This window comes from Vicia villosa, linkage group LG4 (assembly GCF_029867415.1).
Source record: "Vicia villosa cultivar HV-30 ecotype Madison, WI linkage group LG4, Vvil1.0, whole genome shotgun sequence".
NCBI lineage: Eukaryota > Viridiplantae > Streptophyta > Magnoliopsida > Fabales > Fabaceae > Vicia > Vicia villosa.
In genome coordinates, this window is record NC_081183.1 from 194,207,485 (window position 1) to 194,224,599 (window position 17,115).

Sequence of the window (17,115 nt, forward strand, 5' to 3'; positions counted from 1 at the left end):
GTGCGGATAGTTTCTTTTTACAATAAATAAAGGCCCATATTTGAAGGCCCAAATAGGAATTCCTTTATAAACAAAAACAAACCCTAAATTTGTTCTTCCACTCTCCACAGCTCGAGTCAGAAGCAACCTTGCAGGTGCCGCATTTTCCAACCCTCGATTCATTTTCCTCTTTCTGTTTTTTGTATTAGGGATCCGTTGCGTTTTATGATTTTCAATACTTGTGATGATTCAATAAAGTATACGATTTCTGTGACGTTCGATGTCGTAGCGAGCTTGAAATGCTTTTAGTTTTTTGGTAGATGAATCTTTAAATTTAGGGTTTATAATTTACATTTCGTTTGTTGTGATTACACTGTCTTGTGCTGATTCATGAGGTTTCTGCTATATTTCTCATTTTTTAGGTAAGGCGCCATGGTTAAGCACAACAATGTTATCCCCAATGAACATTATAGGAAGCACTGGCAAAACTATGTGAAGACATGGTTTAATCAACCAGACAGGAAGAAGACAAGACGCTTGGGTAATTAACTACAATTTCTAGCTTTTTTTTACCAAGATTGAGTTTGTTCTATTGTTTTTTAATTGTAGGTATTGATTTTAGTCTCAGTTTTGTAGTGTTTGAATTAGTTAATTTTAAGAGGTTAATTTTGCTAATTTTATGAATTGGTTCTAGATTTTTAATTGTTAGTTTGAATTTGAATTATAGTATTGGATAATGATAATTGATGTTCAATATATTCATTTTGACATTATGTTTGTGTTTCAGCTCGCCAAAAGAAGGCAGTTAAGATTTTCCCCAGGCCTACTGCTGGACCTCTTAGGCCAATTGTTCATGGCCAAACTGCCAAATACAACATGAAACTCCGAGCTGGAAAAGGATTTTCTCTTGAAGAGTTGAAGGTAAACTAGTTTGTGTTCTCTTATCTATATATATTGTTATGTTTTGATTAATAGGGTGGTATACTTTCATTATTGTTATCCTGTTTTAGAGTTTTGCCTCCATTTTAGTTTGAAATTGGAATATTTTAGTCTTTCGGAATAAGCTTCCCTACCTTTGTTCTACTGTAATTCTAGCTAATGCCGGATACTGAATACTGTTTTTAGACATTTGGCTGTTTGATTTGGGAGTATTTTCATTAGCCACTTTTTGTAGATTATAACTTCGGACTTGACAATGGATTATAACTTGAGGAATAAGCTATTTCTTTTATATATATTTCAGGCTGCGGGTATCCCCAAGAAGCTTGCACCAACCATTGGTATTGCTATTGATCATCGTCGCAAGAACCGTTCTTTGGAGGGTCTTCAAGCCAATGTGCAGAGGCTGAAGACATACAAGGCCAAGTTGGTTGTTTTCCCAAGACGTGGACGCAAGACCAAGGTAATACAAGAGTTTAAATTTTATGTTTTTATTAAGATGGAATTTGCTTAGTTTTATACTCATTGCTCCAATAGTTGAAGTAGAAATTATTAGCGTGCCATGTGACACATTTTTTGGTTTGCAGGCTGGTGACTCTACACCAGAGGAACTTGCTAATGCCACTCAAGTCCAGGGATCATACTTGCCAATTGTGAGGGAGAAGCCAGCAGTTGAACTTGTTAAGATTACTGATGAAATGAAGGCATTCAAAGCTTATTACAAGCTCCGCCTTGAACGCACAAACAAGCGTCATCTCGGTGCTAGGCTCAAGAGGGCTGCTGAGGCAGAAAAGGAAGACAACAAGAAGTGATGACCTTGAGAATTCAGAGTTCATAATCGATTCATATAATAGTTGTTTCAAGTCAATTTTGTTCGAAATTATTTTTCTTCAGAACATGCGTAGTCTAAATTATGGATGCATTTGGTTATTTATTTTGTGTACTAATACTCAAGTTTGTTGGTTTAGTAATTGCTATGTTTTGTCTTCTATTTCAAGTGCTTATTTTATTAGTTCTCTTTCTAATGCTTTTTTCTATATCTACCTTAATTTGAGTTTAGATCAATATGGAGTTAAAAATTTCGATTACTCTAGTCTCCTGTTTAAAATACTAATTCAATGCTAGCTCGAAATAACAAATACTGTAGGTAAATCATCTTTAGATTGTAACACATGTTATTATATAAGTTTAATATATAGCATTTAGAATTACCCCACATTTTATTTAGTGGAAACAACATATTCTTTGGCAGTGTATCAAGGACGTATATTCTTTTTGTTGAGTTTAAGCGTCATTTGATTAAAAGTTATGTTGATTTGCTCTTTTCCTTTATTGGTTTATTGGGGGCAAAGAAATGACACACTAGCAGGCCTGGTGGCAAGAGCTGCATATTTGCTAGATTCTCCATTCTCCACGCATCATGTGAAGCACACATTGGAACCACCTATTAGAAAAGACACTGATCTTTTCTACATGTGAAGCACACATTGATACTAGTATAGTTTGTTGAATACCACCTATTAGAAAAGACACTGATTTTTCCATGGAAATGAGGAAATGCATCCATAGAAAATTCTAGTATCATTTTAAGGTATAGGTGAACCACCTCATATGCTTTAAGAAAACTTGTTACGACTACAACCAGTCTCATAACTGAATGAAATGTGTTGGAGATGTCCGAGTTGTTGTATAACACAATGAGGGTTGCAATACTCTTCTGAAGTTTTATTGTATTTACAAAGCAGATCTCTAGCCATCAATATCATCCTGAGCTGTGGGCGACAAATTTTTCTTGCTGCATAAAAATTAAAATTGAATCTCATTACTTTTGTCAAGACTCGAGTCCATTCGATTGAAATATGTTTCAAAGAACATAGTTGTTTTGCTATTAAAAAGGAAATTTGGCTTCACTTGTATATTAGGAGATTTGGCTTCACTTGTATACTAGGCTCAAGAGAGCTGCTGAGGCAGAAAAGGAAGACAGCAAGTGATGACCTTGAGAACTCATAGTTTATAATCCATTCATATGATAGTTGTTTCAAGGCAATTTTATTTGACATTAATTTTTTTTATGTTTAGTTTAAATTATGGATGCCTTTGCTTACTTATTTTGTGTAACATTTACTCAAGTTTGTTGGTTTAACAATTGCTATGTTTTGTCTGGTATTTCAGAGTGTTTAATTTATTAGGTCTCTTTACCTACCTTAATTTGAGTTTAAGGGCAAATGGAGCAACTTTCTTCAATTACTTCAAATTCTGCTATTTAAAAAACTTAGCAAATACTTCAATGCTATCTTGAATTATCATTTCTAAGCTCAGATGTAGTTCTTTTGCTATTTAAATTTTATTTGGTTTTGATTTTATTATTGTTGAGTCATTACATAAATATTGGCATGCTTTGGAAATTTTGTAATAGGGACTTGCTAACACTCGGGCATTCTAATGTGTATTGGTTTGAAACTGTATTTGAACCCTTGCAAATAATGAGAAGAAAATTAGGTCCTGCTTTTAAAGGATAAACACATCAATTTTGTATGAGAGCATCAATAAATCATCGTTAAATAGTAACACTCAAATAAAGGTTTATACAGATTCTTGTGTGTTTGCAATGAATATAAGATTAAGATTTATTCCACATTTCAATTAGGGGAACAATATTTCCTAAAGAACTTTGTTTAACTAATGATGTTTGTGCTGCTTTGGTTGTTTGTCTCTTGCTGATTTTGACGTTATTGGATTAGAAGGTTCGTTGATGTGGATGCTGCCTGATCTGGTCTTTTCCTTGAAATCTTGTTGTTCCATTTCTTCTTCGTCTTTTTTGTCAACAAGGACCTGTGTTGGAGAAGTCAAGTTGTTGTTCTACACATTCAGGGTTGCAATATTCAGTCTTCATGTTCCTCAAACTTGAAATATCTGAAAGTGGATTTTGAAAAATGAATTCCCATTTACATGTGGACATAATGTCAATGGGAGTTCATACCTTAATGATGCCAAATTTTAACACACTTTAAGACGGATACGGGTCATCATACCTTGAGAAAAAACTATTAGCTGAGGAGACCATGCAAATACTTCAGGCCGAATGTTATATCTGTTTTTGATAATTTGATCAATTCATAAATTCCTGGTTCACACACGTCGTGTGTGGGAATTTACATGGATTGATCAGAAAGTATGGACTTATATGATGCAAGCAACACTTACATAGCAATGTCAAAGAAATTGGTTTCATTAAGTACAACTAAAGAGCTTTTTTTCTTTGGCCAACAAAAGTTTTTGAGAGGTGGTTTTGATAAAGTTGTTCAACACGTTCTCGACAGTGATCCTTCCCGATTCTACCTACAAGACCAACAAGTATAGACTTCCGTTATTTGAGATGGTAGGTGTTACATCCACCGAGAAGACATACACCGTTGGTTTTGCTTTTTTGGAGTGTGAAAAAGAGGATAATTTTAGGTGGGCATTAGAGGTGTGTCACTCACTTTTGAAGGAACAAGTCGAGATGCCTAAGGAGATTGTTTCGGACCGCGATATCGCGTTGATGAATGCGGTGGCAAATGTATTTCCTTCTTCTAATGCATAACTTTGTCGATATCATATAACATGTAATATGAGAAGTAAGGTTAAACCCGCAGTAGGGACGAAACAAGTAGAGACGGAAGGTGAAAAATCGGTGAAGCACGGTGGGATTGTTGAACAAATAATGGATGCATGGAGTCGTATTGTAAATTCTTCGACAAAAGAATTATATGCCGATTCCGTCACTCAATTTCGGAAAGTGAAAAGTATCCTGATTTATTGAAATATGTTGAAAGCATCATTCTTGACAAGGTGATAGAGAAGGTTGTTTGTGCGTGGACTAATAATGTCCGACATTTTGGGAATACAACCACCAACAGAGTTGAGTCGACACATGCTAGTCTGAAAGATTGGTTGACTAATAGCAAAGGTGACTTGTGTCGAGATGAGATTCCGTAAATCTCATGATTAAAAAACAACCCAATGAGATGCAAACCACATTTGGTTGGAGCATTACGGTGTTGGAACATTGATTCAAGGACAACATACTTTATTGTCAATTGATCGGTAACGTGTCTCGGGCCGGGTTGAACTATATTTTTCACGAGGCCAAACAAGGTGAAGTTGTAGGTTCCGATAGCGCAAAGTGTGGTTGTACTATTTCTAAAACGTATGGTCTCTCGTGTGCGTTTGTTATTGTAAAAAAAGATGAAACTAGGCGAGGCAATAAGAATGGACGAAGTTATCCCTCATTGGAAAAGATTTAGTTTTGATGATGATGGTTGCAACGAAGGTGAAAAATCAAATATCTCTATTACTTCCAAATTGGAAGTGATACAAGAGAGGTTTTGAAAGCCGATGACAACATGAAACTCCACATCAAAGAACAATTGCAGAAGATTGGATATCCCGAAACAACCGACATGAAACCGCCTTCTTAACCGGTTAAGACAAAGGCTGCACCGAAAAAATTGAAGCCTACACCAAATGACAACTCATCTGGAATGAATACAAAGCTTGCTTCAGGTAGAGGTGATTGACCAACGTTGTGGTCATGTACAAACTTTCGAATTTCGACCACAAATTCGCCGTCGTCGTCTCTTTCAAAACCTGTCGAAGAACCTTATCACCAAGGCTCAATAAGACGACACTGTGGACTTTCTCTACCATAGTTGTTTTCCCCTTCTCCGTTAACGCATCGTCCATGGCCGCGGTTCCCTTCAACGCTTCTAACCACCCTGTGTAACTAGTAGGGCTTTCATTTTCAAGTGCCATAAATCGAAATCGTTAACTCTGGTGAACTTTTCAATCTCATACTTTGTTGACGACATTCTTCTCCACGTTCACCGCACCAATTTGTTATGAAATCAATGCCAAGACCAAAGTATAATAGGTTTCTTTTCTTGACAAGAAATCCACAAGGGTAGGAAAGAGGGAAGTAAGAAAAACACAATGAAATTGGTTATAAAGTGTTATCCTTTACTTTCTCTTTGAAACAAGATTACAAGTGTTACAGTATAACAAATAACCTCTCTCACCCTAATTAGGATTTGCAGTATGCAATGATGAGAGACTAGTATGCTATTTATGATAAAACTAACACACTAAACTTATTCTTACACAAGTTAACTTAAACAATTGAGCTTAACAAACAGGCCTAACTCGACATGCTAACAATCGTAGCATTTCGACTACTACATACTTGAGCATACTTCAACTACAACATTGCAACCTTCGACTACAGCATGTGATCAGATTTCGACGACATGCTAAGATCTTGTCGAATTGTCGAACCAAGAAGCTATTCCTTCGACCATACTAGAGTTCAATCCAATATCTCACTAGAGTTTCTATTCACTTTCTCATTGAACGTTAAATAATTACAAGTGAGAAATAACAACCCACATCTCTCCTAACATGTGAGAGAGCAGTCTATTTATAGACTATTAACATATGTATCTAATGTATGATCATAACATGAATACATAACATACATGTTTCCAACATCATCAAACTACTTGTTATATGAGCATACTTCAACTAGAATATACATAAATAGACTTCAACTACAAATTTATATTCGAATCTTGAAGTTATTCCTATCGAGTTCGGAGTACAATCCAAATACTAACCTCCAAAGCTATAACATGTTGTTTGTTCCTATGATTTTTGTTGTTGAAAAAAAAACTGATATTAGAGTCAAGGTGTTTGTCCATATCGTGGAATGGTGGGATTAAACGTTCTCTGCGTGATATTTTGGTGGAAGAAAGTAGACAAGTTATAGAGAGGCAGGACCTAAAAAGTTGGATGGACCTATTATTTATTGAGGTGGCATCGATGTATACTTTGTGGTGGAAATTTCTCTGAGCATTAAAGATATTTTTATGCTTTGCTTGGAATTTTTCTCATGACTTTTTGTACAAGTGGAAATGCCACAATACATTATAGTCCACCCACCTAACACTTTCCTTTATAAAAAAGAAAAATGCTATATTAACATTTCTTTTTAAGAAATTCACAAATTATATTCTAAAAAACCAAAAAACACGTTAGGACATATTTTTAATATTTTACAAAAATGGGTTTTCTGTAAAATAAATCAAAAATAAAATGGAATTCGATATCATATTCTCATATTTTATGTTAAATTAATCATTTTAATATTTTTATTAATTATTTTATTCTTTCTATTCTTCTTTTTCTTCTTTTAATTCTCTTTTCTCTCTACTATTTCATTATTTACTACTTTTTCTATTATTTTAGTTTTTCTTTTTCTTTTGCCTATCCATTTTTCTTCTTTAAAACTTTTAATCTCACATTTCAAAATTAAATTATATTTTTTCTAATTTAAAATATTCAACTTTTTCTTGTTTTGTTTACTATTATTCCAATCTATTTATTTACTATTTTCTTTTATATTTCTATTTTTATCTGACTATTTAATATTTTATAAAAATTATTATTCGATTAATATGATTTTGACTTAATTTAAATTTATTGTTATTGCATACAAATAAAATATAAAAACATAATGAAATATTAATCAATATTAAATATAAAAAACATGTGATACATTAAAAATTAAATAAATGATTGTTAGAACCTTAATTTTTAAAATTTATATTTTTTTAAAAGTTATTCCAAAAATATATTTATTTGTATAAATAAATATTTTTGGCAGAGATTGAATTATTAAAATAATTTATAAATTTCAACAATTTTTTTATACAATTAAATATTATTGACCGAGATTGAATTATTACAATAATTTATAAATTTCAACAATTTTTTTATACAATTAAATATTATTGACCGAGATTGAATTCAATGTAAATTTCACATATAAAATAAATACTTAATATTTTTATCTTTTATAATATCAATTTTTATAGAAATTATAAATGAACATAATTGTGTAAAAAGTTGAAAATTTCAAGAACATCTGTGTAAGTGTAACAACAGAACAGATCCGTAGTTCTTTCTAGAAACAAATTTTATTTAATTTCTTTATTTATTTTCCTCTGGTCATTGTGTGACACTGTTATTTGTTTTTATTATTTGGAAAATTACTTTACAAGTCGAAATTTCACACATGACACATGCACTTCCTCTTTCTTTCCTCACTCTTTGTTTTCTTCTCACATCACTCTCTTCTTCTTCTTCTCATGCTTACAGGTTCTTTTCTATACTTTCCATGTTTTTTATTTTCTGTTACAAACTTTATGATTTTTGCGTTACAATGGATTAACTATATTATGAAACATAGAATTTTTTATATTTTTTTATTTATGGATCTGTTATTATGAGTGTGAAAAAACGCTATTGAAACGAAAATATTAATTAAATATTAATCTATTCCTGGAATTTTGGATTGTGAGATGGTAGATGAAATTACTGATAAATCCTTAGTGGACTCTGTTATGTGATCTATGATATGAGCTTTTTCGGAATTTTGTATATTTATCCTTGAATTCTGTGTGACTTTACCTATGCTGATAGTTATTTGATTTTGTTTTATCTTGTTATTGTGATAGGTTTTGATTGTGAAAACTGAGAAAAAGTTGTTTATATAAGAAGTGGTTTAGAAGTTGAAGGAATTTTCAGTTGCCATGTTTAATCTTTGGGGGAGTTCTCATCAAGATCAACAAACCAAAGATGCTCTTGCTGATTCCAAGGTAAAATGTTTCGGCCGTCACAAAAAATTGATTCTGAGTGAATTCTATTAATAAAATTGATTTCGAGTGTATGTTTTGGTTTCATGTTTGGAGCATCCAAAATTGATTCTGGATGTGTAGAATTGATTGTGATATGTTTTGTTGTTCTCAAATATAGTTGATTATGCTTTACGAAATTGATTCTACATGAAGCTACAATTTGTAGCTTTTGAGTCTAAACGTGATTTTTACACCGAAATTTTCTGTGCAACTCGCTTTTTCAAAAACTTATGCGAGCATAAATCACTTTACTTTCAAATCACTTTTAGCCAAAATCAATTTTACATAATCAATTCACTTAAAATCACGTTCTTCGCCGCAGAACTAAACATACACAATGTCATCAAAATCAATTTTACACGTATGAAATCAATTTTGAATCCTGCAAAAGTGGAACTGAAAATACACTCGTTTGGTGATGTTATGTTATTAGTTATTACCTTTGTTAGGTTGCATCATGGTTCTGATTTCTGAATATTGAAATTCTTACAACCAGATAAAAGAGCTCAAGGTTGCAATTGGACCCTTATCAGGAAACAGCTTAAAGTACTGCACTGATGCTTGTTTGAGGCGATATCTAGAAGCTCGCAACTGGAATGTCGACAAGTCCAAAAAGATGTTGGAAGATACACTCAAGTGGAGATCAGTCTATAAGCCCGAGAGAATCCGTTGGGTATGTTTTGTGTTTGGTCTCATTTTTTTATGATTTTTTCGTGCACGAGTATTGTCTGAAATGATTCGAAATGATGTAAATGATGATTCAGGACGAGGTTGCAGAGGAAGGGGAAACAGGGAAAGTTTATAGAGCAGGTTTTCATGACAGACATGGAAGAACTGTTCTTATTTTGAGACCGGGAATGCAGGTATGATCGTTTTGAGATATTTGGTTTCACTTTTGGACTCATTGGATTAACTTATTTAAACTTATCGACTGATTGGATTAACTTATTTGAATTTATCAACTGATTGGATGAACTTATTTGAACTTATCGACTGACATAAGTACACTGTTTGAAAGAGCTATGAAAAAGCTTATAACATGTTGATAATTTGTTTTCAGCTTATGTTATAAGTGTCTAGAAACTGAATTTTGATGTGTTTGCAGAACACTTCTTCAATGGACAATCAGATTAAGCATCTTGTGTATCTTTTGGAAAATGCTATGCTTAATCTTCCACCGGGTCAAGAACAAATGGCTTGGTTGATAGACTTCACAGGGTGGTCAATAACCAACAATGTGCCTCTCAAGTCAGCTAGAGAGACGATCAGTATTCTACAGAATCACTATCCCGAGAGGCTTGGAATAGCTTTTCTTTATAACCCTCCTCGAATTTTCGAAGCTTTTTGGAAGGTTTGTCATCATTGCTCTCCATAGCTATTCCTATTGATATTATTGATTTTCGGATCCGAATTCCCTGCAATCAGGAATCACACATTTGATGCAGTCAAGAGATTTGGACCGTCGGATCGATATTAGACTGTCCGACCTTGATCTGAGGGAATGTCACATTTGATGCAATCACATGATTTCGACCTTCTAATGAATATTAGACAGTCCACATTTCGACTTTGGTAAATGTGTACCAAAACACAAAATAAGGACGCGAACCGTCTGATTGGTAACTGCATAATTTTGTGAAGGTACAAAACCCAAATTTAAAGATTGTACTTCTTTTTTATGCAGATAGTGAAGTATTTCTTGGATAGCAAGACATTTCAGAAGGTGAAATTTGTGTATCCGAAGAATAAAGATAGCGTGGAGCTCATGAAATCTTATTTTGATGAGGAAAATCTTCCAAGTGAACTAGGTGGAAAAAGCATATTGAACTATAACCACGAGGAATTCTCCAAATTAATGACTCAAGATGATTTAAAATGTGCAGACTTTTGGGGTTCTGATGAAAAGCTCTCAAACCACATGCATTGTGCAGCAGAAGTAGCTCCAGAAGTAGCTACCTGAGGAACTTAACCTTGTTTTGACTTAGTAAAGATATAAGTACTAGTATAATCATAAAGCTATAAGCTCTAGCCAAATTAAGATTAAGGAGATTTATGATGCATTATCCTTTGTTTACAATATTACTATTTCTTCACAATGTAGTAATAGTGCACTTGCTACTTTGCTAGTAGATTAGCTCAAGCTGAGGAACTTTTGAAAATATGGGAATGGCAATATTGCTGATTAAATAAGTAATTGTTTTATGATAAAAACTACAAAGCCATTTTTGAGTAAACCAATGTATCTTCTGTATGCAATTGCAAAAACTAATCTCTCAAGATAATAAGATCTATTTAAGGAATTCTCAGAAAAGAATTGTCAAAACTAACAATGACTTACTATGAAACTTACGAGGGTTAAAGTATTAAAACTAATAAAAGAAGGAAAGAAATTGTGAACAAAACAAATGGGAACTATCATGTTTTCCATAGATAAGTAGTTTTGTTTTTCTTATGTCTAGAAATCAAACTCAGTACTTTGAGATTTACAATATTCGCTATTCGCACACACTCTACACACAAACTATTTACAAAAGAGGTCATATGAACTTCCTCTTGAAATTACGAGTAGTTGTTCGGTAAGAACGTGCCAAAAGACTGACTCCTATGCCAACTCCTACACAGATGCCAAGTCCAATTCCAACACCAACTCTTACTCCAGCATTGAACCATGATAGCTCACCACCATCTTCCATGTCCATATATCCTGTTCTTTGCCAATACATGTTATTGTAATCCTCTTTTTCTGGTTTGAAGCTTTTGTACTCAGCTCCCTATGTACCAAAACCAAACATTGAATAACACAATTTTAACCAAAAATCTAACAAAAAGCTAAGTGCACATTTAATATCATAGTAGATTTGCCAAAATCACTGAACCAATCACGACTTTCCAAAAGCTACACTATCTAATAGAACGTAATCACATATATAGGTGTGGCGTCGGTGTCAAACACTTGTCGGATACAAAACACACCTTCCATGTCGGTTTTATAGAGTTCCTAACTTGATACATGCTTTATATTATCCACAAAATTTTGCATAGCCAAAGAAATAACCATATCCCATAATGAAAATTATAATATCTCTAATAAGCCAAACATAAAATTCAGATTCATGTAAACTAAAAGCTATTCTGTTGTGCAAATTTACCTGTAAATCAAGTCCATGATGATCATGATCATCAGAAACATATTTCTTATACTCAGTTGTTTCATATTCCGGAATCACATCCAACATACCCAACTTCCTATTCTGCTTCTTCCTACAATTGAACTGCAGTGTCCTAGTTAAGATTATAGGTCTTCCCAAGAAACAACCAGCAACATAAACCTCAATTTCAGGAACACAAACATTTTTTCCTTTGAAAAAACCACTATTAGATTTCATTTCCGTTTCGCAATTCATACTCCAAAATCTCTTATCACCATCATCACCATCATTCATCTCAAGAACACAAGAGAGAACACATTGATCTTTATCACAAATCTCAAACTTCATACTACCATTTAATCTTATACTATCCGTATTCACAAAAGTAACTTGTTCCGATTTCTTATCGATTCTATCCCTTCTTAGAATCGAAGAATCTTCATCATTGTTCATGTTACTTCGAACACCATTTATTTCTAAAAGTGTATCGGGACTTAAAGGCACATGATGAAGATATAGAAATCGCGATGTCGATTCATCATCATTCACTTGAATTCCACTAACTCTTACATAAAAAACTCTTACATCAAACCAAGGTAATGAAAATGATAATAATTTCATGCATGATTCATAATCATAAGGCGACGAATATTCGATTATTTGAAGATTTCTTTTTGTTGATTCTCCTTCATTGCATGATGATACATCATAAGATCCTTCCATCTTCATATCCAAAATCATTGAAACTTTGAATCCATCATATTTTTTCTAATCAAAACCTGTTTCACAATCACCAAATCAGTTAAAGGATCACAAACGTTACCTTGTACAAATCAAACAAAAAAAATGAAATCTAAATGGAAGTGGAATTTCTAAAGTCACCAAATAAAAATTGACATTTAATTTCTATAATTAGAATGGATTAAGGATGATGAAGTATAAGAAACTGAAGAGTATATTAATTGATGTACCAAATGATTAATAAACACTTCGTATAGTAATTAGTAGGAGAAAAAATTGAGTGTTTAACACCACAAACAAATATAAATTCCTATATTTCTGGAAATAAACTGTAACCATGAAAACTAAACTGTGGATGTACACACTCTTTGTTTATGATGTTTTCTTATCTATCTTTTATCACAACCACGCATGCTTCTAATCTATGATATCAAATTCATAATCCAAAGTATCTTTCAGATCTTAGTCCACATAATATTTTTTATTACTAATTAAGTCCTGCCACGTGGTTGTTGCAGGCTGGCAACAATATAAACGATATATGTGTTTTTCTAGAGTAAGCATAATATATATTATAGTATACATAAAAATACATTAAGAAAGCATATACTTGTAGGATCATTTTTAGGATCCAAGAAATAGAGGCCAATTAAATAGCAAGTGAAAGGAGTTGTAAAGGACAATTAAATAGCAACAAAGGAAAACCAAGGTATTTAGTAAGAGGATGACCCAATGATAATTTGTAGACGTATGTCTCAAAATCTAAGTGAAGAAAAAGCATGTTTAGGTACCAACATTTTCCAGCGAGCTGGCGGTGTAATGGCATTGGAAGTCGGCCAATGGGTGCCGGAAGCGCAATGGAGCTTTGGAGGTTGGGGTGGTAAGTCCTAGGACGATTCAATTTAGTTCGCAAGTTGGTTAAGTTCAGCGACGAGTCGTGTTTTTGATTCGAATTGGATTTCCAAGAGTTTTGATAGTTATAAATATGATTCTTTATAACTTTTCAAGAATGCGATTCTTTGTGATAAAAAAGATACTATTATCTTGGATGAATCCAACTTTAAGGTTCAAGGAGATTTCAATGACAAATGGTTTTAAGGTTACCCATGATGAAGGCTTGAATGTCTCAAGAGGATGGAGTGCGAGAAAAGGGAAGTCCAAATCCAAAGGTTTCGATAAATCAAGATTAAAATGCTTTACATGTCATAAATCGGTCACTTCAAGAATGATTGTTCTAAGAGAGAGGGACAATAATGATTCTAATCATATTGTATTTGATTCAAATAAGGATGGTGTACTGCCAAAAAAGTACAGGTGTGTGTTCCTCTTGCAAGGGCGGGGAAACGTAGAGTCCTAGTAGGTATGTTACACGTTCGAGGGTGAGGGCTAGCTCACGATGGCGAGTAGCCATGTATGGTGGTTTTTGATGCTGTTTAAGGGACCAACCCACGTGAGGTGAGAGGCCCTACTGTTGGCAGGCGCTGCTAGGTTGCAGACGGGCGATTGGAGTTATGTTGTTAGGCTTACTTGGAGCCGAGTGCTCTCTGAGTGGTGTTTGAATGTGTGTAAGTATGTGTTACTTGAGAGTTGTCCTTTATCCCCTTAAGGGATAGTGTATTTATAAGAGTTCTCTAAGACCTAGGGTTTATGACCTCCTTGAACGTGGTCTTTAACGCTCCTATTTTTTAGGGAGACTATTGATCACCTATATTTTCGGAGTCAACAAGGACTATCTCTCGTTCAGCTACCACGTAGGGCGGTCCGCATGGGCGGCTACAATGAGTTCTGTCCAGGTGGGCCACTTGGTAGGCGATGGGTGCCCTAATCTAGGACTTTGCCAAATAGGACACTTATTTTATTTTTTATTTATTACGATTTCTTAACGTGTAGGAAAGTGTGACACTTATTTTATTTTAGGACGGAGAAAATAAAAAAAATTGAATTATAAGTAAGTCAATTTAATCAAACTAAATAAATAAACTGTATTTCATTTTCATAAAATATTTTTGTGCTTGTGTGGATTTAGTAACATTTATCTACAGTTTTGCTTAAGATAATTTATTTTAATTGCCATTTTTCTTTATCTCAACGTCAAAGTTATTGGCGTGGTTGATTATAATCAGATTTTACAACATAATAGCCAAAAGTTGAGTTACATTGTAGAAAAATGCAGGTTCAAGAAGGTGATTAGGGAGAAAATTAGTGTTAAATAGAGTGGTGGGATCAATCTTATCCGATAATAAATAATCAATATTCAATAGATATACAAAGAAATTGTATTAAGTATTAACGTCTCGTGAAGCCGGCGTCTAAAAGTATATAAAAAAACGAGTAACTTTTATGTTTACTATGAGGTTTAAGGTATTAATTAATCATTTTATTAAATTTAATTCAAATTTAAATCATAATTAGATTGGATAATATCTACATTTAGATTATCACTGTTTTATACTCTTCGTTCAATCACGTGTATTTGACTAATATTTTGTTATTAATAAAAATTATTTATGTCTTTGACTTAGTAGTTTATATTAACCAATATAAGCAAATGCATTCTTCCATCCCATGTATAAATATTGTCGTCGCTCATTTAATTTAAGTTTGAAAATAAACTTTTTAAAGAAACGTTTATTTCACGAGAAAGACTGATGAATACAATTATATTTATATTTTTTTAAAAACATATTAGTATTTAATAAGAAGTGAAAAAAAATTTAAATTTAATTTCATTTTCAATTGAAATTATGGAGTAGAGAGAAGAATTATATTTTTATTTTTTAATTAATAAAAAATTTAGATTAATTATTTATAAAATTACGTGTTATATTCGTTTTTATGCAAGTATTTTTCATATTTCACACGTATAATATCATATTCTACATTTTAACCTTTCACTTAAAGTCATCAAATTATGATCAAATAAATGATATATTTTTCTTTTCTTTAAATTTTTTTATATTAACCTAGCAATTATAATAATAAATAGTTATTTTAAAACTAAAAATAATAATAAATTTTGTTGAAAAAAAATAGAATTTAAGTTTAATGCATCTTTTAATATCTTATTTAATTTACTATTTCACTTTCGTCCTAATTAATAAACATTCATATTTAGTCCCTAAAAAACCATTTGGTTAATAAGTTGATCATTTTTATTAAATTTTAAGAAAAAACGTGAAGTTATGCATATTTGGCAATCTAATTGACATTATGTAATCCGACAAGAATTTTGACATAGTTTTTTTATAATAAAAATTTGAACTTATTATTTATTTTAAAATAATTAATATTGATGCTCTGACCTAGTATCCTTCCCATTTCATTTTATTTGGTTATCAAGGAGAAGAGAAGATGAGAAAACAACGAACGTCAAACCCTAGATTTAGTGACTATCTGATAGGGGTGATCAAAACCAAACCAACCCAATAGAAAACCGCAAACCAAACCAAACCAAACCGAAACCGCAAAAAACCGCATTTGGTTCGGATTAGTTTGGGTCAGTTTTTACAAAACCGCACGGTTCGGTTCGGTTTGTGGTTTGTATTTTGTAAACCGAACCAAACCGAATCAAACCGCACTATGTTACAACCTAAATTTTACTAACTCACATCCAACCCAAACTTAAACTTATTATACATTAGCATTATGATTACGAACAATTTTCTCATCCTTACACATATAATTTCAGTCTCGATCTTCTAAAATCTCTAATAACATTATCGCACCTTCTTTGCCACATACATCTTCCCTCTTCTTTTATAATCTCTACTCTCTTATATTCTTTCTTTTTCACCTTCTCATTTTTATGTAAATAGTCCGTATTTCAGTTTCGTTTTTATCGAATATCTTCCCTCTTCTTTCATAATCTCTACTCTCTTATATTCTTTCTTTTTCACCTTCTCATTTTTATGTAAATGTTCCGTATTTCAGTTTCGTTTTTATCGCATATCTTCTTCTCTAATCTCTCAACACTTTTTTTCTTTTTCACTTTCACTAATCTTTCGTCTCTTCTATTTTTTTTCCGTTATAATAATTTTTATATTGTTTTATGCTATTATTTTATGTTTGATATTCCACTTTTGTCTAATTTAATTTTTACATATTAAATGGAAAATTGTTGTTAAAATATGACGAGTTTTGTTGTTATTTGATAGTGTATGAACGTATAAATACAAAATTATGTTATCATCTATATGTGTATGTATGGCTCAATAAAATATTTGTAAAAAACCGAACCAACCGAACCGAATCAAACCGCATTAGTTTGGTTTGGTTTGGTTCGGATTTTTTTTTAAAAGCCAACCGAACCAAACCAAACCGCACTATTTTTTCTCTTGCGGTTCGGATGATTTTTTTCGTCAAAACTGCCCAAACCGCACCGCGAGCACCCCTACTATCTGATTGATGTTCGATTTGCAATTGCTGCTATCCCTTCGTCCACATGTTATTTCAATTGATCAAGTGAAAGCAAACTCTTCAACTTGGGAACATGCAATTGCTAAAAGACGAGTGCTTAAAATGCTTTAGGATGCGACATGTTAATTCTTTTTTAATATGCCCATCTAAATAGCATT

The 17,115-nt window shown here is 32.6% G+C and overlaps 3 protein-coding genes across 5 annotated transcripts; 2 read left to right on the plus strand and 1 right to left on the minus strand.

Annotated features, from left to right (window-relative positions):
* Nucleotides 1-1,915, plus strand: LOC131594186 (large ribosomal subunit protein eL13z-like). Its single transcript, XM_058866273.1, has 5 exons — nucleotides 1-134; nucleotides 402-520; nucleotides 767-900; nucleotides 1,223-1,381; nucleotides 1,506-1,915. Exons 2-5 carry the CDS (start codon nucleotides 412-414, stop codon nucleotides 1,728-1,730), a joined length of 627 nt encoding a protein of 208 aa, XP_058722256.1. The 5' UTR covers nucleotides 1-134; nucleotides 402-411; the 3' UTR covers nucleotides 1,731-1,915.
* A 6,053-nt stretch (nucleotides 1,916-7,968) lies between these two features.
* LOC131596594 (uncharacterized) lies at nucleotides 7,969-10,751 on the plus strand. Its single transcript, XM_058869302.1, has 6 exons — nucleotides 7,969-8,112; nucleotides 8,472-8,612; nucleotides 9,148-9,324; nucleotides 9,416-9,514; nucleotides 9,757-10,002; nucleotides 10,336-10,751. Exons 2-6 carry the CDS (start codon nucleotides 8,547-8,549, stop codon nucleotides 10,609-10,611), a joined length of 864 nt encoding a protein of 287 aa, XP_058725285.1. The 5' UTR covers nucleotides 7,969-8,112; nucleotides 8,472-8,546; the 3' UTR covers nucleotides 10,612-10,751.
* Nucleotides 10,752-11,057: 306 nt separating this feature from the next.
* Nucleotides 11,058-13,008, minus strand: LOC131596593 (uncharacterized protein At1g01500-like). Of its 3 annotated transcripts, none has more exons than XM_058869301.1 (3): nucleotides 12,907-13,008; nucleotides 11,801-12,579; nucleotides 11,058-11,422 (listed from the first exon to the last, which is right to left on the minus strand). In XM_058869301.1, the coding sequence occupies exons 2-3, from the start codon at nucleotides 12,539-12,541 to the stop codon at nucleotides 11,189-11,191; spliced, it is 975 nt and encodes a 324-aa protein (XP_058725284.1). In that variant the 5' UTR covers nucleotides 12,542-12,579; nucleotides 12,907-13,008; the 3' UTR covers nucleotides 11,058-11,188. The 3 variants fall into 3 exon arrangements, with proteins under 3 accessions (XP_058725284.1, XP_058725283.1, XP_058725282.1); XM_058869300.1 differs by having other exon boundaries at nucleotides 12,878-12,955; XM_058869299.1 differs by lacking the exon at nucleotides 12,907-13,008 and adding an exon at nucleotides 12,772-12,906.
* Nucleotides 13,009-17,115: the final 4,107 nt, after the last annotated feature.

Bases quoted from the DNA above. Each gene is read 5' to 3' on its own strand.
- LOC131594186 (XM_058866273.1), top strand. From the start codon at position 412: ATGGTTAAGCACAACAATGTTATCCCCAATGAACATTATAGGAAGCAC. The intron at 521-766 runs GTAATTAACTAC...TTTGTGTTTCAG, and splicing joins GAAGAAGACAAGACGCTTGG to CTCGCCAAAAGAAGGCAGTT. The intron at 901-1,222 runs GTAAACTAGTTT...TATATATTTCAG, and splicing joins TTTCTCTTGAAGAGTTGAAG to GCTGCGGGTATCCCCAAGAA.
- LOC131596594 (XM_058869302.1), top strand. From the start codon at position 8,547: ATGTTTAATCTTTGGGGGAGTTCTCATCAAGATCAACAAACCAAAGAT. The intron at 9,515-9,756 runs GTATGATCGTTT...ATGTGTTTGCAG, and splicing joins TTTTGAGACCGGGAATGCAG to AACACTTCTTCAATGGACAA. The intron at 10,003-10,335 runs GTTTGTCATCAT...TTTTTTATGCAG, and splicing joins TTTTCGAAGCTTTTTGGAAG to ATAGTGAAGTATTTCTTGGA.
- LOC131596593 (XM_058869301.1), bottom strand. From the start codon at position 12,541: ATGATTTTGGATATGAAGATGGAAGGATCTTATGATGTATCATCATGC. The intron at 11,423-11,800 runs GTAAATTTGCAC...TTTGGTACATAG, and splicing joins ATCATGGACTTGATTTACAG to GGAGCTGAGTACAAAAGCTT.